Below are 26,061 nucleotides of genomic sequence, written 5' to 3' on the forward strand. Positions count from 1 at the left end.
CGCCAAGCTGCGTATTGCAACAAATGATCTTTTCAACATGGCGGTCGATTTGTAAGTGTGTGTTGGTGGTGTGCGAGTGGATGACGTGGAGGATTTGTTTACATTGTTTAAATGAATAACTTAAGGACTAAGCATTTGTAAATTGCATTGTTTATTTATATTTGAACATTCCTAAAATGTTCGAAATCACTGATTTTCAAAGTAAGGATCTAATCATATGAACATGTGTTTTAAATATATTTGGAAAACAATATCGCGGGAAAAGTATTAATATGCCGGCTAATTTAAATTATTTTTTAGAATTATCACAGAAAATTATTATTTTTATCTGATATAATGACGCGAATTTCAATGTCTTCATTTTTCTTAAATGTGTAAATAAGATCAGAAATTTTCTTGGGTATTTTATGTATTTTAATAACAGAATACTTTTCTCAATTCTTGTGAGTTCTGTATTGTATTAGAATGTAAAATTCCATGTTTCAGGAACTTCTTTTTTGGACTGCTTTAATTTTAGCTGTTAATTAGGTATATGACCTCACGAATAAAATGTTTTAAAGGTGGTGTTTTTTATAAAATTCTGTGGACTCGGTTGAAGTCTGATGTCCAGTGTAGTTATCAGGTAAAAGCGTTTGAAATATGTTATTTTCATCCTGGACTTGATATAATGTTTTAACTTTCATTCTTGTAAGTTTTGCCAGTGGCCAGGTGGATGAGACTACTAAAAACCAACACCGGTTGAATTGATTAATTGTATGGATTTTTCCTGTATGTGATGTGAATAGAATTAATTCAGGATATTGATGTATTATGCAGTTTACCGCTTTAATTGGTTATTTATTAGATGATATCACAAAAATGCTGTTTTCAAATATTGAAATAAATACAAATGATTAATACATACATATAGATAATTCAATTAATTATTTTAATAAGTATTAAATTTTTAATTCCATTATATTTAAATTGCGTGCAGTTTTACAAAACAAAAGCAGGAGTGGCCATTTAAAGAGCTCTTTTTATGAGATGTTCTCCGGTATACTCTGTGAGTGTGCAGAGCATGGCCAAAAAGTAGTCTTTGATTAACAAAGCTCTGCCATTGTTCTGTAAGATAATATGGAAGTATTTGTAGTGGTGTACCCAGCATGTTGTGTAGAATTTAAAATCCTGCAGCATGAATCACTTGTTTCAGTATTAGTACTGTTTGCCATACCAACAAAGTGCTTTTGGTGGTTTGCAATTCTTAAAAGATGTAGCTTGCATACTATATCAGTATCTTATTAAGTCCTACACCAAAATATGCCTCTTAAAGCAGATGACCCTTGAATCCAGTTGTTGGTAAAAATATAGTTTAGGGTACACCTTGGCGATTTTTGGCGGTACATGGATACCAATTTTGTGCAATTCTTTGACTCGTTATTTTGTCTTGCGAAGCGGCGATTTTTGCCGCAAAAATCGCCGCTTCGCAAGACAAAATAACGAGTCAAAGAATTGCACAAAATTGGTATCCATGTACATATCGACTTATTTTCACTTTAAAAAAAAATCCCTGAATTGCACAAAAATGGCATTGCGCACTCTTTTAACTTTATCCATGTACATGTCGACCTATTTTCACTTGTTTATATGTTATACGTTTAAGCACTACCAAAAGCAAACATTCACTTACCATGATTTTCGAATTCGCTTCATACACCCAGAGCCACGTAAAAATCAAAATATCAATCGTACTCAAATGACTTTTTTCAAACCAGGTACTCTTTCTGATCGAATGCTTCACATAGTGACCATTTGAACCTTTCTTCCTACAAACCCATCTAAACGGTTTTAACACACACCACTAAAATGCTTACAAAACATCCCATGATTCAAAATTTCCCAGAATCATGCACCCGATTACGTCATAATAGGGTTTCCATAACATTCAACTACTCAGGCTACCATAAATGAAACAACAACCCAGTTGTCTTTATCTGTATAAAAAAGTTTAGCTAATTTTGTTTATGCAATTTATTTCAGAAAGATCTCTCCACAATAAATTACCCTGCTTATTGTAGAACAGTTAAGCAACAGAATTATTTTAGCAATTTGTAGTTACAATTCAATGTAGTACATTTAATTTCATCTGAATGTTTTCTTATTATTTCATCAGTAGAATTATTTTAGCAATTTTTAGTTATAAGTCAATGTAGTACATTTAATTTCATTGGAATATTCTCTTTTATATGGAAAAACTTGATATGTCAGGTATATTAAAATCTGTTTACTTATTAGCTATGAATAAGCTCCAAAACAAGGTTTGTTATTGGGATTTTTGTGGTTAGTACAGGCTGATTATGCCAGTTCAATTCCTGTATAAGCTTGGTTATTTGTATCCTATTTTTACGAGTGTAGTTTGGGTTGTTACGTGTGGTTCACTTTGGGTAATGTTCTTATTAAGTTACGAAGGATTTGTCCATAATTTCTGTAAAATGTATTATGCAGCAGTTTCTTACTTGTACGAGGGCTATCCAGAAAGTAGATTACGTTTTGGAATAAAAAAATAAACAAAGTATAGGAAACAAATTTTATTATATACAGATGAAAGCCACACTCAAATACTACTTTTCTACATAGTCACCATACAAATTAAGGCATTTATCGTAGCGATGTACGAGCTTGGAAATTCCTTCGTCGAAAAATTCGGCCGCCTGCGTCTTCAACCACTTCGTTACCTCTTCTTGCAGCTGTGCGTCGTCATCAAAACGCTGCATAGCCAGCCACTTCTTCATTGCTGGGAATAGGTGGAAGTCGCTCGGTGCCAGGTCGGGACTGTACGGCGGATGAGGAAACAACTCCCACTTAAAAGATTCAAGAACTTTACGAGTGACATTTGCCGTGTGGGGCCGGGCGTTGTCGTGAATCAACAAGATCTTAGAGCTCAACATTCCTCTGCGCTTGTTTTGAATTGCTCTTCTGAGTTTTTGGAGAGTTTGGCAATACCTTTGAGAGTTTATTGTAGTGCCTCTTTCCAGGAAGTCCACCAAAATTACACCTTTTCTGTCCCAAAAAACAGTCGCCATCATCTTCCTTGCCGACATTGTTTGCATGCATTTCTTGGGTTTTTGGGGAGAACTTGTGTGCCCCCACTGCATTGATTGCAATTTCGTTTCACAGTTCACATGTTTCACCCATGTTTCGTCACCAGTAACGATGCGATCGAGTAAAGAGTCACCATCCTTATGGTAAGCGTCCAAAAAGTTCAACGCTGCAGCCATTCGCTGATTTTTGTGGTCCTCTGTCAAGATTTTTGGAATCCATCTTGCACAAAACTTGTGGTAACCAAGCTTTTCGCTGATGATTTCGTGCAACAAACTTCGCGAAATTTGTGGAAAACTCAAAGAAAGTTCCGTTATTGTGAAATTTCGATTTTCACGGACTTTAGCATCGACTTTTTCGAGAAGTTCGGCGGTCACTATGCTGGGTCTCCCACTTCGATCTTCGTCGTGAACATTGGTTCGGCCATTTTGAAATCTTATGACCTACTGACGCACTCCACCTTCAGTGATAATGTTGTCCCCATACACTTCACGAAGCTGCCGATAGATTTCTATCGGTTTACAGTTTTTTGCAGTCAGAAACCTTATTACTGAGCGCAGCTCGCGGGATTTTCAATTAACGCAGACATTTCAAACCGTCACAGTATCTGAACGGAGCACAGCACGAACCTCTCACTAGCACGGCTAGATGCAGACTGAGCTGCGCAACGCTCTGACCCCAAGATGGCCGCGCTAGCCCCGCCCCTAGCGGACACAGACGGAAACGTAATCTACTTCCTGGATGGCCCTCGTATAAAGATACTAGATATAAACTGAAAAGTTCTTTCCACTTCTTGACATCCTGTTTGATGAAGTGCTGACAGAGAGGAAATGACTTGCACCAGAAAAAGCAATGAAAGGTTAATGTAACTACTGATCTGCTCTAATACAGGCGCAAAGCACACACACATTAATTACAGTTTATGCAGTATGAAACAGAAATAGATTTATCATAGCAATCCGTTTGTTGTTGTTTGCTGTATAACTCTAAGGTGGGCCTGTCAGCAGCTTGTGTTGAGGTTGTGAAGGCAAAAACAGCAGTGAAATGTGTTGTGATCTTGCTGAGTGCTTCCAGATTTCACCTGCCTCAGAGGTGTACAAGTTGAACATGTGACTATCCCAGACATAGTCAATAGCCTATAACAATATTAGGTGACACCCTGTTTGTTTTTGATATCTTCAAACCCTCAAAAGCTCGTGAAGTGTAAAAATGGGTCCCTATGGGGCTTCCATGTGTTCCAGACACTGGTTATTGCCATGTGCCTCATACCTCAAAATTACTCCTGCACCCATACAAGATCATGCTATATGTATAGTGGACTAGTCACCAAGAAGTGCATTGCGAGCTAGTATCACCTAGTGACACCATCACAGAATTTCACACTTGCAGTAATTGCAATGGGTATAACATGCATTATTGCTGTCGAAGAAGCCAGTGTTGCTTAATTATAAGGATGTGCTGTACCTCCATGACAGTGTGAGACCAACGGGGGATAACATTCAGTTATTTTGGTGAGAGATGCCTAGTGTCTGTAAATTACCACCTGTCTCATATCCTGAACAATCATCTCTCTGGGAAATCTAGTGATGATGAGGCCAAGCCCCCCCCCCAACTTTTATTGCTGTAGCATTGCACAGTTGCAATAATATTAGCAAAAGGTGCTGGATGCTGATAGAGATTGCTTTAAAACCTAATGCTGAATGAATACCGTGCAGTGTATTTTTGACAATTATAAATGGTAAGAACATTTTTTGTTTGCCTTGTACATTGCTAAAAGTCTTGAGAACTAATTTTCAAAAACTTTTTTTTTTTTTTTTTCTTCTCCACTTTTGTTAATCTGCTCATTATATGTTGATAGTTTTTATTATAAAATATTAATGAAATTAAAATCAATGAAGAATTTCTGGCAGGTGAGATTAAAAAATATAGAAATTGAAAATTTTATAAACTATTAATTTATTTGTATACTAATTCCTGATTTCGTTTGCAGAAATAGGAATAGGCCTCACAGGATTTGGGGTATTCTTCCTGTTCTTGGGTGTCCTTTTCATATTTGATAAAGGACTTCTAGCTCTTGGAAATGTAAGTTTGTGGAATGTGATCAAGTGACTTTATAATTCTTTTATTAAATTGTTCATGGTAATATTTTAAGGCTAATTCAGCTGTTTACTAAGAATCAATTAAAGTGTCTTAGTATATGTTTAATAGTAATATAATTAAACTAATTTTGTGAGATTTTAATGGGCATTTTCAATAAATTTTAATTATAATAAATAAAGTCTATCTTGTTTTGATTTTACTTTTTGTTTTATATAAAGTAAGAAAACGCCAGTGATCTTAAGAAAAAAAAGACAATTACAATTGTGTCTATTTATATTGGAATTGTGTACATTTCATATAAACAAATTCAAAATAAAATATACAGTCAAAAGTCATTAATTCAGACACCCATAATCCGGACCTCAAAGCTACAAACTTTCTGCGCATGCGTCGGATTGACGGCTGAGAAGAAAGTTTACGGCTGGGAATATGCTTGTGCGCATGCTCAAAATACGTTTACGCATTTGCGTTTAATGTATAACAGACAGTATAAGCTAAGCTAAAATTATCTAATTCAGTTAATGTTGCAGATTGCGTTGTTCCTTAATTTTCGAATTGGATCCGGCTTATTATTTTTTGCAGACTGTTAGAGCAATTTTATAAAAGTAAGCTTGAACTTTCGATAAGCTTGAATTTCCGATAGATATTTACTAATATGTAAAGGATCTACAAAGCGAAAGTATGTTTCGAAGTCCATTAAACAAAAAGTGGAATTGCTGCAAAAAAATGGATAAAGGCATATCCTTTGTTTATGTAACCATTCCGAAATCTGTTTATCAATTTCAGGCTGCTCTGCGGCGCGCAATGAATTGGAAGTTGATATGTCAGCACTATCCTTATCTTCAGGGCAGATGTTTTTATTTTATTTGGCTTATAATTCCTTACTAAATGTAGTATTTCATCTCGATGTACTCCGTCTTTGATATGATTTAAATCAAATTCCTCGTCATTATAAATTGCTTCTGATAGCGAAGAAAGTAAAGTAAACAAATAAATATTAAGCTTTTTTTTTGTAAATTTTGATACCCTTTAGATCATAATTGTTCTTTATTTCATAAATTACGGTTTCATATTTTTAATTTTATAATTTCTGCATGCCATCTTACCAGATTTAAACTGATGATTTATAATTCGGAATCACGGAAGTCCCGACGAGTCCGGATTAACGACTTTTGACTGTATTTAGCATGCTTTATTGTTAATTATAATTGTGTATCATAATACAATATTTCTGCTTTATTTCTGCTTAGTAAAGTTAAGTAAGTAGAAATGTGTAGTATATATCACATTGAATTTATTGGTTTTTCATCACATCTTCCGCTAAATTACTGAATTTCCTGGTTTTTTAATTTTTAGCCTCTATTGAGGAAAATGTTTCTCAGCAGCAGGGCTGTAGAGTCGGTAGGGAAAATGACTGACTCCGACTCCTGGAATTTTAGACTGACTTCCTCATATATATATAATGTAAACATATACACGTGGGTTACAGCTTATTTTTTTAATATAAAAGAAGTAATAGATGCTACAGGGGAAAAAATTGATGGCATAGCAAATTATTTATATTAATTAGCATTTATTACGAAATAGAAAATCTGGCATCAGTTATATGTAAGAAACAATATAGCTTCGGCAAGATCTTCTTTGTTGGAGGGCCATAGATCCGATTTGATAAACTTCAGAGCTGAGAAGAATATTTCCACACTAACTTGAATAGGAGGAAGAGCTGTTACTGTTAGGGCTACTTCTTGTAACTTTTCAGAATAGATTTTTATAAGTTCTAAAAGAGGTGTCTTGCAAGCACAATCATATTTCTCTATTTCTTCAAAGGCTGTGTAGAAATATTGTTTGTATTTTTTCATTTTTATATCGAAAGGGTCTTGGTTCTTTATTTTCATTTGCTTTGCCTTAGCCTTTTCAATATTATCCAAAAATATTTCTCAAAATCTAATTCATCACTGGAAAAGGATGATAGAGATTTAATTGCAATGTCTGCAGTTTGACTATTCTGATTCGAATTCTCCAATTGTTCTGAGAATAATTTCATTCTTAATAAAAGTTCATAATGGCTTTCTTTGCCTTTTTAATTTGTTCGTCATCCAAGAAAATTTGGTGTTTCAAATTTACATATATTGAACTTAACAAGATCTCATTGTCTAGCAAACTAATTTCTCTTTTCTTCATTGAAGAAATGATTCCTTCTGCAATAAACCCTCCATTTCAGAAAGAACAAACTGCACATTCTTCCATTCTCGCCTCCTGTCAGTTCTTCAGATTGCAGCTTTTTTGTGGCTATATACGGGTGTAGAAAGAAGAATTTCCAATCCTGCAAGATCATTCTACATTCTTTCTGTTGGTGAAACATTAGGGTTATCTACATCTTCTAAAAATGTTCTTAATTGTAACAACCTCTTTATCATCAAACATGTACTTCCTTATTGTATTGCTTGATCAATAATTGCTCCTTTTCCTGCTCGCTTCCTAATGCTGTTATCACATAACGATATTTGTTGCCGGCAAAATGTTTGGAGGAACAATTCTGGGAAGTGAGCTTCTGCGAAATCGGGTTACCATCTTCACTCTGTAAACAGGCTGGAAGCCCAACAAGAATCAGCTATCTCTTAGATTGGTGAAAGTTACGTTTTCTTTCATGTGACGATTGCTTTTCCATGTTGTATTTTGTGTTGCTCACACTCTTTTCATTTTAAACTTTGTCAGTTATGGAAAGTAATAGAAAGGTAATGGCTATTAAGTAAATCACTTTTATCTCGACTCTGGTGATTCTAAAAGCTAAAGAGAAAAAACGTGCAAAGCCCTATTCTTGGTAATGATCTGTTGTATAAATTTGATTTTATTATTATAAATAGTTATTTTTGTATCCATATATTTATTTAATAACTTTTATGTACATGATATAATGCCATTTACTGATATTTGTTGTGTGATGAGTCAATTTTTTTTATTTTATCCCCAAAATGTTAAGTATTTCATAAAGGCTACTTGCTCAATTTTTTTTTTTTTTTTTTTTTTTTTGTTTAAATTCCCAAGTACTGTGTATTCCATATCCATGATAATGTGCAAAGAACTGGGTAATATTCATTTTTCCATTCATACATATATATACACACACATCCAATAAGTCATATGTTTACCTACACATAGCGAGAGAGATGCAGTGGTTTACAAGTTGTTGATGTATGTTTAGGTTAATCTTTAGATTATGGTAACTTGGCAATTTTTTGACGACCAACCCATAGCAACCTGCTAGTTTTTGTTTGGACGCCATTTTTTTTTTACAAAGTAAAGGCAGCTGATCTTTGGAGTATGGTAACTGGTAGTTTGGCGACATTTTGGAGGCAATAAAGGTTACTACCTAGGACTTTGGTAATAATATGAGAAGCACTCAGTTCCGATTACGCATTATTTTGTGTGAGGGAAATGAGAGATCATGAGATATGTCATGTGACATTAATGAACGAATTACAGTTGTTTAATCGGAAAAGGGGAGAAATCTGGAAATTTCGTATTTAGCTATATTCAGTGTTGTGTGAAACATGACATTAATGGACGAATTACAGTTCTTTAATCGGAAAAGGGGGTTAGTTTGGAAAAGCTTCATTGTGTGTTGTGTGAAATAGTGTTGATTAATTTTCGGATTGCATGGCGCTATGTAAAGTGAATTCTAAATTTTTAATGCATTTATCTGATAATAATAAATAAGTTGAGATTGTCTGAAAGGAAGGATATTACAAGTTTAAATGGCGGTGCAAGAAATATGGTGAAAATGGACATTTTGTGAAAAGGACTGTAAGGAAGGGTACGTGGTTTGCTGAAAGTAGTTTGAGTATAGATGAAATTTTATTAATTTCTTATTACTATAGAATAGACTTCCAGTTGACTACTGGATTTAGGATTTAGAAATTAGCAGTAGTACTGCAGCAACGTAATGAAGATTCTGAAGAAGATTAGGTAAGTTAGTATTTTTAATCATTTGAGGATATTATTTTTATGCATTGTTCTAAATGTAAGGAGTAAATAAATTAAAATGGTATTATTTGAAAATTGTTATTAGCAATGGTTTAGTTTAAAGTAATTAGGATTATAATCTAATTTTTATTAATTTAATGTATGTGATTTATATTTTAAGTTGTGTTTTTTAATTTAATGATCGTGATTTTGTGAGTTATATGTTTGTAGTATTTTGGAATATTTTTGAGTAGTATACGTTGAGTATTTTCATGCATTTTCGTGAAATTTTTCTAATTTATGAGAAAAAAGCAGTGTACATGGGTATAGTGAAGAGTGTGCGCAATGCCATTTTTCTGCAATTCTGGGATGTTTTTTTAAGTAAAGATAAGTCGACGTGTACATGGTTTAGTAATATTTTAATTAAATGATAGTTATTTTGTGAATTTTATGTTTGTAGGAATTTGGTATATGTTTTAATTGAAGTAAACGTGCAGGGAAATAATTTAAATATTTGACACTAAGTATTTGTAATGTTTGCGGTATGAATTCGTTGGTGACATTTATAATATAATATATAATGTAGAGGTAAAAGTTTTTGGATATTTTATTTACTTTATACGGGGAAATGTTCATATTTCGAAAGGGTATATACTTTTTCGCGATCAGGTAATTTCATATATTTTCTTTTGACCAGATTTAAAGATTCAGAAAATTGTCATGCGTTTTCATGAAATTTTTCTAATTTATGAGAAAAAGCAGTGTACATGAATATAGTGAAGAGTGTGCACAATGCCATTTTTGTGCAATTCTGGGATTTTTTTTAAGTAAAAATAAGTCGACGTGTACATGCTTTATGTGTATGTGTTATTGTGAAAAACGCGCAAGGAGTTTGCGATTGTGCACTTTTTCCCAATTTTGCAGTGAATATTGGTCATGATTAAGCAGTTTTGTTAGATAAAATTTCTAGTACAGTCAAAAGTCGTTAATCCGGACTCGTCGGGACTTCGGCGATTCTGGATTATCGATTTTTCCGGATTATAGATCATCAGTTTAAATCTCGTAAGATGGCATGCAGAAATTCTAAAATTAAAAATATGAAACCGTAATTTATGAAATAAAAAACAATTATGATCTAAAGGGTATCAAAATTTGAAAAAAAAAAAAAAACTAATATTTATTTGTTTACTTTATTAAACATTTCTTTCAATGTAAGTTGTTTAAGTTTTGCTTCGTTTCATGTGATAATACTTTCTCTTTAATTCTATTAAACAGACATAATTTCTTGTTCAGTTACAAAGTTCCGCCCTTCAAGTCCTATAATTGCTGTGTCAAGAACACCGACTAATTTGCCAATCGAAATTTTTTTGTTTTCAATAACCTCCGTCACTTTTCTTCGCTATCGGAAGCGAATTATAATGACGAGGAACTTGTTTTAAATCATATCAAAGACGGAGCATATCGAGATGAAATACTACATTTGGTAAGGAATTATAAGCCAAATAAAATAAAAACATCTGCGCTGAAGATAAGGATAGTGCTGACAAATCAACTTCCAATTCATTACGCGCCCGCCGCCGAGCAGCGTGAAATTGATAAACAGATTTCGGATTTCAAAACATACTTTCGCTTTAGATCCTTTACATATTAACAAATATATATCGGAAATTCCATTTGATATAATCGAAAGTTTAAGCTTACTTTTATAAAATTGCTCTTACAGTCTGCAAAAAATAATAAGCCGGATGCAATTCGAAAATTAAGGAACAACGCAATCATCAACATTAACTGAAATAGATAATTAGATAATTTTAGCTTATACGTCCATTATACATAAAATGTGCACGCGAAAACGTATTCTGCACTTGCGCACACTCATATGCGCAGTCGTAAAAGGTCTTACGCGCACGCGTGAACGCCTCTGCGCATGTGTCAACGCGGCGCATGCGCAGAAAGTTTTTAGTTTTGATGTCCGGATTATAGATTATTCCGAATTATGGGTGTCCGAATTAACGACTTTTGACTGTATAAGTGTAATTTGGCTAGTAGATTGTTGGAAAAAGTGTTCAGTAAATAAAAAGAAAAGAAACGTCTTTACTTCGTGAAGACAAAATGGCGACGGAAAAAAAATGGAGGGTTGCTGTAGCAGAGTTGGTCGCCAAATTTTTGCCAAAAAATCACCAAGTTACCATAATCCAAAGATCAACCGTAAAGGCTTTTTTGTTTTGTTTTGTTTTTACTCAACATTTTTTCCGAACAATCTGCTAGCCGAATTACGCTTATACTAGAACTTTTATGGAACAAAAGTGCTTAATCATGATGAAGATTAGGTGCGAAATTGGGAGAAAGTGCAGAATCGCAAACTGCTTGCCGCGTTTTTAAGAATTGCACATACACGGTATCCGTGTACACATCAACCTATTTTCACTTAAAAAAAATCCCAGAATTGCACAAAAATGGCATTGCGCACACTCTTGACTTTATCCATGTACACTGCTAAAGTCCTAGCTAGTAACCTTTATCGTCTTACCAAAATGTCGCCAAACTACCTGTTACCATATTCCAAAGATTAGCTTATGTTTGTTAGTATTAATGTAATGAATATTTATTTTGGTTGATCTTTACATTATGGTAACTTGGCATTTTTTTGGCGAAAATTTGGCGACCAACTCTCCTACAGCAACCCTCTATTTTTTTTTTCCCGCTGCCATTTTGTCTTCACGAAGTAAAGACATGTTTCTTTTCTTTTTATCTACTGAACACTTCTTCCAACAATCTACTAGCCGAATTACACTTATGCTAGAAATTTTATCTAACAAAACTGCTTAATCATGACAAATATTCACTGCAAAATTGGGAAAAGTGCACAATACAATACTCCTTACGCGTTTTTCCAAATTGCACATACGCATAAACCATGTACACGCCGACTTATTTTTACTTAAAAAAACATCCCAGAATTACACAAAAATGGCATTGCACACACTCTTCACTATATCCATGTACATGCTTTTTTCTCATAAATTAGAAAAATTTCACGAAAATACATGACAATTTTCTGAATCTTTAAACCCGGTAAAAAGAACATATATGAAATTACCTGATTGTGGAAAAGTATATACCCTTTCCAAATATGAACATTTCCCCGTATAAAATAAATAAAATATCCAAAAACATTTACCTCTACATTATCTATTATATTACAAACACCACTAACTAATTCATACCGCAAACATTACAAATGGTTACAAATACTTAGTGTCAAATATTTAAATAATTTCCATGCACGTTTACGCAAATTACTTTACTTCCACCTTACATTTAGAACAATGCATAAAAATAATATCGTCAAATAATTAAAAATACTAACTTACCTATTCATCTTCACAATCTTGATTACGTGTCCGATAAACTTTTTATTTCTGTTTCAGGATCTTTAAAATCATACTTACAGTTCACACCAAGGTACCAGGTAAAATAAATAACTTAATAAAACATCTTTACTTCTATCTCGCACAACCTTAAAGAAATACTCATTACTACCCCTTTCAATCCCACTAAATACCCATTTCGAATTCACTTTAGTTAGGGCCATGGGATCAAAAAATTAATGAACACTGTTTCACACAACACAGAATAAAGCCAAATACAAAATTTCCAGATTTTTTCCCGTTTTCCCCCCTTTTCCGATTAAAGAACCGTAATTCGTCCATTAATATCACATGACATATCCCATGATCTCTCATTTCCCTCACACAAAATAATGGGTAATCGGAACTGAGTACTGCTCACATTATTACCAAAGTCCCAGGTAGTAACCTTTATCGCCTCCAAAATGTCGCCAAACTACCAGTTACCATATTCTAAAGATCAGCCTTGATTTTTATTAATGAATGTACAGTCAAAAGTTGTTAATTCGGACCTCAAAGCTAAAAACTTTCTGCGCATGCGCTGCTTTGACACATGCGCATAGGCATTTACGCGTGCGCGTAAGACCTTTACGACTGCGCATATGCGTGTGCGCAAGCGCAGAATACGTTTTCGTGTGCGCATTTAATGTATAACGGACAGTATAAGCTAAAATTATCTAATTATCTATTTCAGTTAATGTTGACGATTGCGTTGTTCCTTAATCTTCGAGTTGGATGCGGCTTATTATTTTTTGCAGACTGTATGAGCAATACTATAAAAGTAAACTTGAACTTTCGATTATGTCAAATAGAATTTCCGATGCTGGAGCTCCCAAAGGATCTACAAAACGAAAGTATGTTTCGATGTCCATCAAACAAAAAGTGGAATTGCTGCAAAAAATGGATAAAGACATGAAGAAGGTGACAGAGAGGTTAGTGAAAACAAAAAAATTTCGATTGACAAGTTAGTCGGTATTCTCGGCACAGCAATTACGGGACTTAAACAGCGGAATTTTGTAACTGAACAAGAAATTATGTCTGTTTATAGAATTAAAGAGAAAGTATTATCACATAAAACAAAGCAACTTAAACAACTTACAACAACAACATTGAAAGAAATGTTTAATAAAGTAAACAAATAAATATTAAGCTTTTTTTTGTAAATTTTGATACCCTTTAGATCATAAATGTTCTTTATTTCATAAATTACGATTTCATATTTTTAATTTTAGAATTTCTGTGCATGCCATCTTACTAGATTTAAACTGATGATCTATAATCTGGAAAAATCGATAATCCGGAATCGCCGAAGTCCCGACGAGTCCGGATTAACGACTTTTGACTGTATATACAAATGTGTTTCATCATTCATAATAATAAATTAATAAATTTCCAATGTTTTAATATGTAGCATTTATAATAAAAATATAGTTCTTAATGTGTTTATAATCTAAAAAGCATTTCATTAATAACATGAAGATAATAGCATAGAAATTTAATGTGTATCCTCATTATTAAATAATCTATGTTTTAATAAATATACATAATCACGGATTATGCAATTTCAATTTAAAAGTAATAAAAGTAATTAGCAGAAAAGTAAAGTCACGCATATAAAAACATATTTTAAAAAATTATTTCCTTTAATAAAAAAAATTCTATTATATAATAATTGCATTCTTTTCACACGATCAGCCCCAAATACGACAAATTTAGCAAACTTTTGGCAACAAATAATTTATAAACAAATCATCAGAAATATGACGTCATAAAATATTGTCTACACTAAAATTTCCACGATTATAAATTAATGAATATATAAACATTTGAAAATGACTTAAACAGTTGTACTACAACAAAACAGCAATATATATACGGCTTTTTCCGTATTTCTTCAATTAAATCAGCATCTATTTTCCCCGTCCATGATTTCACAACGAGAGCCATCACCATATTGAAAATTACCGTTATCCTTCAGAAGCAGAACTGTCATCTGATTGGTTGAACGTACACGGTACACATCTCCAGATGGAATGTTTTCGGGAAGGTTTAAAAATGTTGCTCATAGCCGGGACATGTTGTGCCTAGCTAGATGAAACATTTCTCGGAAGCCCCCACCCCGTATAAAATCAGTGCTACTAGAATCTCGTTTCTTGGAAATGTCCCACATAATCGCGCGCATCGATACACGTGATAAGGTTTTAAGAATGGTGTCAATTTTGGGAGTTCTTGCTGCTTACTTAAATTTACCAGTGAGATTTGTAACTAAATGAATCAGTTTAATCACTTAATGGCAAATATCACATCCATCCTCCTCCCTTATATTTATTTATTAATATGTCAGTAAAATAGAAAATAACTATTTAATAATGTATATAGTCCATAAATAAAAATGATAACTCAGGTTGTCAATTTTTTTTTTTCAATTCATTTTAATTTCATTTCGAATTCAAACTGTCCAACAAAAACTGGAGTCGGAGTCGACCTGTTTTTAGCGACTCCACCTCCGACTTTTTTTACCCTAAAATCTGCCCCACTCCAACTCCACATCCCTGCTCAGCACTTCAACAAATAAATAAATGAATGAAGTTTATTGAATTAATAAAATATAAATTAGGAAAATTCCATTCCATTGTTTGATAATCTAATAAAATACATATCTTGTCGATGTGGTTTGAGAGATATCAACCAAACTGAAAGAGTGTTAAAATTCTACTTCGAGAAACAGGAATCTTATGTCCGGAAACAAGAAACAAACAATTATTCTATAACTAATCATATTTGGAAATTTAATCACAGTTTTGACTTTGGATCTGTGAAAATTTACTAAAAAGCTTTTCAGTTGGTAAATTGGATTTCCTTGAAGCAAATTCATAAAGATTTATTGTGGAACTACTCTTATACACACCCTCAGTTGGCAACAAATTTCTTACCAAACATTTTTGGTGAGAAACTCCATGGCGCCATATTACTATCTAAATTTTTTGTTAACATTTCGAACTTTAAGCCTAAATTGTCTGCAAAAACCACGTTTTTAACACACAATTTATGCCAAAAATCCGAAAGCGATCTGTTTTAACTTTAAAAAAAATCAGCGAATTGCACAATCTGTGTATCATAGGAATCTAGGAATTACGCACACCTAGCTAAAATAAACTAACATAACAACAATAAATTTCAAACGGTAACATGTACACAGCATTCTGTTTTAACTTTAAAAAAATCAGCAAATTGCATGATATAGGCATCGCACACAAATTAACAAAATAAACTAAATTACAAACAGTTCACACAACAACAGAAATTAATAGCAACAAAAAAAAAAAAAAAAAAAAAAACAATGAGCATAACATTCTACATAATAAGAAACACAATAAAATAAAATTCATTTACCATTGTGAATGCTTCTTCAAACAGCAGAAATATCAATTTCATACATCAGCAAAACTCATCAATTTCCACCACTTTATCTTTCCACCCTATCTTCCAAGACACAGAGTATACATTTGTGAATAAAATCTGCATAAACACAGATATGAATTGAAGACTCATTAACAACTCCAACATTGTCCTTTTAATACTAAATTTACCTTGCACACAATCCAGAATACACAACTGAAATTTTGCCACCACATCTTTCATTGCAACATAAGCCGCTTCAAAGTGCTCACCAAACCAACCACTCCAGCAAAATAAAATTTCAACATCAAAAGAGTTGCCGTACAAACAACATTGCGCCAAAAACCATCGCAGAATGCATATCGCCACATTTGGCTACGTCATGCATCTGAGTGTGTATATAAGAGTAGTACCTTTATCATGGTTGCTTAATGACATTAATTCCAATCTAGTCCTTTCTGATGCTTTTAAAATTCTGTTATCTTAATTTTTTATATTTCTTTACTATTTCCAGGGACAGGTTATGCTACTTTTGCTTTTGCTTGTTTTTGATACAAAATAATGTTCAGAGCTCTTCCATTCTTTGCTCCTGACAAAGAAAAAGCTATACCTGTTCACCCTCGAAATTGATAGTTTTAATTAAATCTATGCCAAACACAAGGTTGTTTGTTATACCTAATTTTATGAAATAAATTTTAATTTGTGTGTAAACTGACTACTAAAATTCAACATTAAAAAAATTCAGTAACAAATCTTGGCTTGTGCACAGAAATTTAAAATAATTGATTTCACATATCTACAATGTCATAAGTTTTTTAGCATTTGCATTCATTAAGAAATAAATTTTGAATAGTAGAAATTTTTTTATTTTGTAAAATGTAGGAAAAACATTTCATTAAACTTTCAAAATTTATTTAATATCACATCATTTGCTATAAATAGGCTATGCATATAATGAAAAGATGTATTAACTTTAATTTATGTGTTTTCCTAGTAATCGTGAACTTATTGTTCTTGAATAACATTTTATTTAAGTATTTTAAGTTTTGAGAAAATCTTGCTCGCAGAGTTAAACTTTTTTAATATTATAGATGCCATCAATTTGTAATTTTTGTTTTTTTTTGTTACCAGTCTTAACTGTTGTTTATTCTGAAATTTTAATTAGGTATTGTCCTTTTGATAATGAAATTTATTTTATTTTGCAGATTCTCTTCTTGGCAGGTTTAGCATTTGTCATTGGTTTAGAAAGAACTTTTAGGTTTTTCTTCCAGCGGCATAAGTTAAGAGGATCGGCTGCATTTTTTGGTGGAATTTTTATTGTTCTTTTTGGTTATCCACTTATTGGGATGATCATTGAAACATATGGATTCATAGTATTATTCAGGTATTACTCTTGGATTTTTTTTATATAATTCCAATTTGACAATAAAATAATGATATTTCATGAAGTCAGTAGTCAATTTATTCCAATTAGTCTGATTTATCTTCTTATTATGGAATGAAGGAAATTGATTATCATGATCCAATCCAGTTTAATCTGTCTATTTCTGAAATTCAAATACTGGCATGAAGCCATCTTATAAGATGGCAAGTGTTTTACAGAATTCTTATGGAACTATAACATTTCATAGTTCTGTTTCAGTCTTTATCTTGTCGAAAGAGGTTTTTTTTTTTTTTTTTTTTTTTTTTTTTTGTATTTGCGTGTGAAATATCATTTTGAAGAATCTTTTAAAATAAAAAGCTGTTAACTATTCAAAAGGCAGACATTTATGAAAAACCACAGTATGTCATGTTTCAGGACAGACAAACCTTCGCCCTTTGGAAACAAACTTTTGCTAGAAAATTAGAACATCATAAAATAATTGTTTCTAGTAGTCATTTTTCTCCTTGTAACTTGTACTGAAAATAGAACTTAACTGATAGACAACTGATTCATAAATTTTGGCTGTCACTAAAAATTGTGTATTAGAACAAATTGTGTACAAAGGATTTAATGAGAAAAGCCTTTATGTTAGTAACTAATAATTCATTTAGGGCGGGCAAGAGAACCTTACAACAAAAGAGAATTTGGCTGAATTAGTATTCAGAGCATCAGAACTGAAGTCTTAAGCAGTGAACATGCATTCTACTAAGTTTCAAGGTTCAGTTTTTAATATCTGATTTTAAATAGGATACTTTTTTATTAACGGGGTGCCAGTCAGTGTGGTAGCCTTTTTATATCACATCTTGTATAGTTGTGCAATGATGCCATTGCAAATAAGAGAAAAAAAAAAAAAAAACATCAATCCAGGAATTTTATCTTTTAGGTTCAGTTAGACTTGCTTAAGTGCTGTTGGATATGAACATGTTACAATATTATTGATCCTGATATGGTATACCATGTATAAAATGACCAAATAAATCAGTATAATAGTTTAACTTTTAGTATAATTCCTTTTTTTTTTTTTTTTTTTTTTTTTTTTTTTGAGAATCCTTTTAAATGGCAAACAAGTTATAAAGCAGACAGAAACTGATTCTGATGGTCACTTAATTTGTTGCAATTAAACATTTTCAGCTGTTAACAGTGTATGAAAAGATGTTACATAACACGTTCAGTTCCAAAGACATAAGAAGACGAATCAAACAACACCATCTTCCATAGTGTCATGCAGTACTTTTGCAAAAAAAAAACTTGATGAACTCTGACTGAAATAATATTTTTAATTCAGCAGCTTCAGTAACCTGTCAAATACTGATGTATTCGACAATAAATTGGTTAACCAAATTTAAAAATTGCCATAGTATAAAGCAGCTTCAGCTGAGTATTTTTTTATCTGAAATTCTTAATTGCTTTATACCATGGCGACTTTTAAATTTGGTTAACCAACCTGTCGAATATATGCACTCATTTTTAAGTTCATTTCTTAGTGAAATATTTTTGCTTGAGCCGTTAGCATTTTACCTACCAATGGCACGCCCTTGCTGCGAAGCTGTCTGACCCATTCAGTCACCACTTTGTTATGATCTTCACTTTTAGCATAACAAAAAAATTTTTATGTTATTCATTGTGAGTGGGATGTCGGAATCCACAATAAATTCAAAAAGTTCCTTTTTCTATTATGTCATATATAGTTGATTTTCCAATGCCATACTCCTCGCATAATTTAGAGACAGATATACTTTTATCCATTTTTTGCAGCAATTTCACTATTTAATGGGCATCTAAACATGGTTTCGCTTTGTAGATCCTTTGGCAACTTTTCGATATAATCAAAAGTTCAAGCTTAATTTTTATAAAACTGCCGTAATAATAACAGTCTGCAAAAAATAATAAGCTGGATCAAATTAGAAAATCAGGGAGCAATGCAATCTGCTACATTAATTGAAATACCTTGGAATCAGTAAAGATAATTTTAGCCTAACTTAATAGCATCCAACTGAATCATTTTAATAGCAGCAATTGTTGTTTAACTTCTGAATTAATAGCATCCATTATACATTATTGGGTGTGTATCACAAGATTGACGACAAAAGCCAAGTTATTTCGCTAAATTTTGTCTTGCTCCTATTGCGTACCGAATTAAGCCCGAATTGTATTAGTTTAGTTATTTTCTATACCTACGTTTATGTCTTGCACATGCTTCAAACTAATCCAAGTCCTGAATAAATAAACTCCCACATATACTTAAGGCTTTATCTGGGGTCTGCACTCAATACCACCTGGTGCAGTCTCTACGGGTCCTAAATTCTGCTACAAAGTGCTTTCCTAAGTTCTAAATTTTCACCGTGCCTAAACTTTGGATCTTAGTGCTTTCCCTAAATCATAAATACTTACCATCCCTTAATTTTGCTGCTTAGTGCTTCCCCAAATTCCAAAAATTCCGTCTTCCCTAAATTCTGCTGTCCGGTGCCGTCATATTCTGCCGCCGCTTCTGGGTTTATGGTGAATAACATGACAGTTATTCTTAATTAAAATAGCACTAAATGTAATCTTTTGGGCTATGAGTTTCATTAACAAAATCTATTTTTAGCATATGAAAAGAAATTTTTGTTCAATGTTTCCTTGTCAATATTTCTTAGAGCATTTAAAAATCTGTAATCATCGCCAAGCATAATGTTAGCATAAAAGTTTGCCATACTATTGTTATTCAATTACTAATATAAGAAAAGTTTAAGACATCACAGCATGAGTTATTACTAAAGCTGTCATGTATTGATAAACATGCGGTGATGAAATCAAAATATAATAAATAATGACTCGCCGCGTCAGGGTGGTAATAGGTGAATGTTTCAGTTTGAGATGTATGTCCAGTAGATACTCAGCTATGGAGCCAAATCATTAATCTCACAAATTTATGCTTAAATAATTGTTTTTCCATAACGAGGTATTTTATTTAGTGCCTAAGTGAAATTAAGAATTGGAATTTTTAATTGAAAATCTCCACATGTTTTATTATGGAAGAAAAAATCAAATGCGCATGCGTAAAGCAAATTTTTTAAAAAAATGTTTGTGGCTTTGAGGTTGAGATTTCTGACTTTCTATTGTATCTTGGAATGACATTAAAAAGAGAAAGGGCTAAAAAAGGTAGTTTGGAGTAAGGAATTTAATATTATTTATTGCCTACCATTTCAAACACCAGATATAAAAGCTAGAATAAGATCTGAACAATCATTGTTGCTAACCTAAAGATACACACATTTTATGCAGAAAAATGCATTTCCTCATGCATCATGATAGTTTGTTGATCATTTTATGTTCATTAATTTCAACATCTGAATACTGGTAATATGTTAAAATAAATAAATAAACTAAAATATTTTTTCATACTAAGAATATTTAAAGGTAAAAAAATATTTTTAATTAGTTTCTATTTTATTTTCCAATTTCCTGCAGACAACTTTTAAAACTGGACAATATTATTTCAAATGTTATGCATAATGAAACACTTGTTAATGTACTTACAATTTTTTTTTTTTTAAATTTATATAGTGGCTTTTTACCTGTGGCCATCAATTTCCTTCGAAGAGTTCCCATATTAGGCACAATTCTAAACTTACCTATTTTAAGTTGGGTGAGTAATGTTTTGATTTTCTTATCAACTCTTAAAAATGAAATTGAAAATTTTTAGAATGATGTCTTGGACTTAATATTGTACTAACTTTTCATATCCATAAAAAAAACTTATGCAATTATATTTATTCATAAGTTTTAAAAAAGGAAGTTATCTTAAAGATATTAGAAAAGGTAATATTTTTAGAGATTAATCTAATTGCTTAGTATAACTTAATATAATTTGAAGGTAAATATTTAATATTTCTATGTAATATGATGGGCATTTTATTTACAAAACTAATACACACTCTCTTAAAACTCCACATATAATTTTGAAAGTAAGTAAAGAACATCAATATGAACAATAGTCATATATGGAAATATGACTAGACATGCCAACCATAGGAGATAGAAGAGACAAAGAGACAGCAAAAATATAGCACAGAAAATAGTCAAAACTTAACAGTAAAACAAGTAATGTAGAATCATGTTTACAGTTGATGTTTGCACTAATGTTGCATGAATTATTTCTTGTCATGAGGTCCATATCGCAAGTAATATGCATTTCAAAAATAGTCAAAGTGTCATCCTATATTAATATTGGTTTTATAGGAAAAATTCAATATAAAATGACATTTTTCTTTATCTTCAAATAATAGTCCATCAAGTGGTAATTACAAATCTGCAGTTTCAGATAAGCCCTTTTATGAATCTGATAGTAAATGATACCTTATCTTTTTTTGTGAAATACAATCATCCATGTATACGTCTGACTAATTAATTTAGAGGTCAAACAACAAAAATCAACATTATATTTTCAAATTTTTACAGGACTAGTTTTGACAGTTTTACCGAACCATCATCCTCATTTGCAAAAGCACTGAGGGACAGGCTTTAAGCTACTGGCATCATCTGTTGATGAAACGAGAATTAAAAAATAATTTCCTTAAAGGCTGAAAGCAAAGATGGATTGGAATTAGAGTCGTTAACTAGAACAGAAAGATTTTTTTTGAATGTGAAATGCCTCTAGAAAATCTAATTCACCAATGCAAGATGTTTTTTTGAATAATTTTGACTGCAGAAAAATTGAAAGTGGGATTTTTGGACCAACAATGCTGGGCAATAGAAGACTTTTGTGCTTCCTTTTTTCTAACATATGTTTCATGTTCCTCAACGCGAAATTTTAAGACTCTCTTAGTTAGATTAATGTAAATTAAACCACACTAGCAAGGAATCCTGTAAATACCCCAGAAATTCATATCCGGAATGGAGTCCTTGAGTATGGAACTCGGAATTTTGATGGAAGAATAAACGACCTGAATGTTAAATTTCTGTAAAATGCGTGCAATTTTATAGCTAACTGATGGAAAGAAAGGAATGACAACAGAATTCTTATAATCTCCTAAAACAAGAGTGTGCCTTTTGTTGTGTTGAGATGAGAATTTTTTAACTGCTTGATTAATAATGTTGGGTGTAAAGTCCGTCAGTAGCTACTGCTTGTAAATAATTTAGTTCTTCATCAAAGTTTGGAGGGGCAAACTTGAAGTGCATGGAAAGCATAGGAATAAAATAGCTAACTTTTGTTTAGTCGGATGACATGATTTGAAGTGTGATAGAAGGCAAACCGATAAAGGTTTACGGTAAGCCATAGTACTGAAGTTGGATGTGTTACGTGTGACCAAAATGTCAAGGAATGGAAGAGAATTGCATGTCTCAAGTGAACATGCAAAAGTGAACTGAATAGCAGGATCAGTGGAATTCATTGTTGAAAGAACTTTATTTAAATCATATTTGTTACCTTCAAACAGGGTAAAAGTATCGTCTATTTGGCATAACCATACCGGGAAGTTTAAAGTTTCAAATAATTTCGGTTCATAATAATGCATGTAGATATCAGCCAAGATGGGACTGAGGGGGCTTCCCATGGCTAATCTCTCAGTTTGCTTGTAATACTTATTTTGGAAAACAAAATGCATTTTTTGCAAATAAAGTTGAGTGAGGGAAATTAGCTCATCAATTTCAATGCAAGAGGAATTAAATTTAAGACTTTCATGAATTTCTATTGACAGGGCCTTTTCACCCAACATTATTAATCAAGCAGTTAAAAAATCCTCAGCTTAACACAACAAAAGGCACACTCTTGTTTTAGGAGATTATAAGAGTTATGTTGTCATTCCTTTCTTTCCATCAGTTAGCTATAAAATTGCACGTATTTTACAGAAATTTAACATTCGGGTCGTTTATTCTCCAATCAATAAAATTCCGAGTTCCATACTCAAGGACCCCATTCTGGATATGAATTTCTGGGGTATTTACAGGATTCCTTGCTAGTGTGGTTTAATTTACATTAATCTAACTAAGAGAGCCTTAAAATTTCATGTTGAGGAACATGAGGCATATGTTAGAAAAAAGGAAGCTCAGAAGTCTTCTATTGCCCAGCATTGTTGGTCCAAAAATCACACTTTCAATTTTTCTGCAGCCAAAATTATTCAAAAAACATCTTGCGTTGGTGAATTAGATTTCCTAGAGGCATTTCATATTGAAAAAAATCTTTCTGTTCTTGTTAACAACCCTAATTCCAATCCTTCAGCCTTTAAGGAAATCACGTTTTAGTTCTCGTTTAATCAACAGCTTAACTCCTGTCCGGTCTATCTTATCTCGTGCATTTGCGCTATTGCAACTGAGGATGATGGTTCGGTAAAACCGTCAAAACTAGTCCTGTGAAAATTTGAAACTGATTTTTGTTGTTTGACTTCTAAATTAACACTTGTTTGGCGTGTTATTGTATCTTAATCTGACTAATTGTTTGTGCATATAAAAATTAAATTTCTCATTTTTGAGTTATTAAATTAGCATTATTTACGCAAAAACAGTTTAAGCTCCTGTTAGGTTAAATTAGAGAATATTAAATTCCATATTCGTATATAACTTATGTGCATAAGTGCATTTTAGATTCAGTTTATTAAGATTTAGTATTTAATGTTTAAAAAATGGAATTTGGTAGTTTTTTTATGTTTGTAATTTTTTTATGATTTTATTTTGATGCAGCTTAAGGGAATGAAGTAAGGACGTTTTACTGCACGTAAGCTTATTAATAGGGGAGTCAATTACGGAGTATTGAGTATTCTTATGTTCTTCGGGTGCAAATCTGCATTTATTTATACTGATTGCTAAAAATATAATGATCAGATATAAGAGTGACCAAAATTGTAAGAGACTATTTCATGAATGTAAGGCATTGACAAATTAACAAATTCTGATAATATGATGCATAACGTTATTTAGACACGCTACATTCAACATTTAAAAAAATGCATATTGAAAACTTAGATCTGTAAACATTTCTTTACATTTATGTCAAAACATTAGAATCGTAACATTAGTGTGTTTAAAGTCATTTTGTGTACTGAGTAAATATCTTTATTTTCATTATTATTTTTATTCTAGACATTTCAGTTTTCATCATAATAGCTAACTTTTATTAAAAATTGATTTTTTTAAAAAGTTGTGCTTAATTCTTAAAAATAATAATCTGGCCTTTTCGAGGCTTTCACCTAATCTCTGTGCTGTATTATTTGATAATTTTAGTTTTAACCATGGTTAAAGATCAGTAAAAATTAACAGATCAGCTTCTAAAAAGTTATAGATTTCTTCTGTCTTTACAACTTGCATTTTATATCACATTCTTCAATAAAAACATTGAGGGGGGGAATGAAGGTACATAAGTTAAACTGGATAAATCAAATCCAGATATATAACCTGTCTGTTGTCTGTTCTGAACTCATGGATAAACATTTCATTAACATTTCAAACATTATATTGAAGAACATTATTTTTATAAAAGTTCCTTTCGTACAATTATTTTGCTGGCAAACCAGCTCACTCATTAGAAAGTACATAGGTGCAATATCTTATGCACTGACATTTACAACCTTCATGATAAATGGTAATTTACAGCAGCATCCTGTATTTAATTTTCAGTTCTTAATAATTAGGCAGTAAGATAATTATATATAATTGAATTATTATTCAGTAATGAATAAAATCAATATATATTTATTTGTAACTGATAAAAAATATTTTTGTAACAATACTTCTTTTATCAGATTTCATTAATTAATAATTAAGAATCTGATACATTTGTTTAATTATTTATTTTCATGAACTTCAGAAAAATAAATAATATAGTGTGATAACTAAATTTTGCTTGATTTGATAATTGAATATATCTAATTGTGTGGATTTTTTCCCCCATTAGATAGTGAGCAGAGTTGCTGGAGACCCCAACAGATCAATGGTGTAAATATCATGACTGTGTATTTAAATAAAAGTTCATGAAAACTGTGAAAATTTTAAGATTTTATTTATCCCAGCTATAAACTGCTGTGTGTGTTTCTGATATTGTATATTTTTTACACATTTTCCCAATTTTTCTACATAATTTTTTCCCTTGTTTTTCATAATTAAATATATTTATCAGTATTGCCACCATTTATAAAGCTACTACTCTTGTTGGTCAAATGACTTTAGTAAATTACTTTTATAAAGATATAAAAATAAAACTACAAATGCTATTTGTACTCTTTCATATATATTTCATAAAGTTTCCCTTGTTTAATTTAATGTAATTATTGAATCCAACTTAATTTTTATGTATTCATTGAATAGATCGCTGTTGTTAATATGAAAAATTCTGGAAATTATTTCTCTCAACTATTCAAAGCTAAATATTTATGTTTTTATCATATTGTGTTACATTTTTGACTAATATTATTAGAAGTTTTATCTTTTTAAAGCAAATGTTAAAATATTTCTGTGTTGTTTAATGAGACTGTTGGAATTTTGAAGCCAAAGTGATATATTTTATTTTAGTTTATATTATACTTAAATATTAAATTTGAAAAGGTATTTTGTATTTTTTATAAAATTATGGTATTTATTAAACTTGGCATTGTGTAGGCTTGTCTGTTTAACCAAATGATGCAATAGTTAAAACTCTCATTTAATTCACTGTTTGTTATTGCAAAGTAATGTAACGTATATTTAGGAAAAAAAAAAAAAAAATGTAGGTTAGAGCAA

At 31.7% G+C, this 26,061-nt stretch overlaps 1 protein-coding gene across 1 annotated transcript; it reads left to right on the forward strand.

The window, feature by feature from the left end:
- The first annotated feature begins 27 nt into the window (after window positions 1–27).
- LOC118180989 (vesicle transport protein GOT1B) lies at window positions 28–25,332 on the forward strand. The gene is made up of 5 exons (XM_085811876.1): window positions 28–201; window positions 5,069–5,160; window positions 17,156–17,334; window positions 20,920–21,001; window positions 25,241–25,332. The coding sequence occupies exons 1-5, from the start codon at window positions 177–179 to the stop codon at window positions 25,283–25,285; spliced, it is 423 nt and encodes a 140-aa protein (XP_085668002.1). The 5' UTR covers window positions 28–176; the 3' UTR covers window positions 25,286–25,332.
- The last annotated feature ends 729 nt before the right edge of the window (window positions 25,333–26,061 follow it).

The sequence above is a fragment of the Stegodyphus dumicola genome, chromosome 2 (assembly GCF_044657685.1).
Source record: "Stegodyphus dumicola isolate Sdum_Otavi_A_Nest chromosome 2, ASM4465768v1".
NCBI lineage: Eukaryota > Metazoa > Arthropoda > Arachnida > Araneae > Eresidae > Stegodyphus > Stegodyphus dumicola.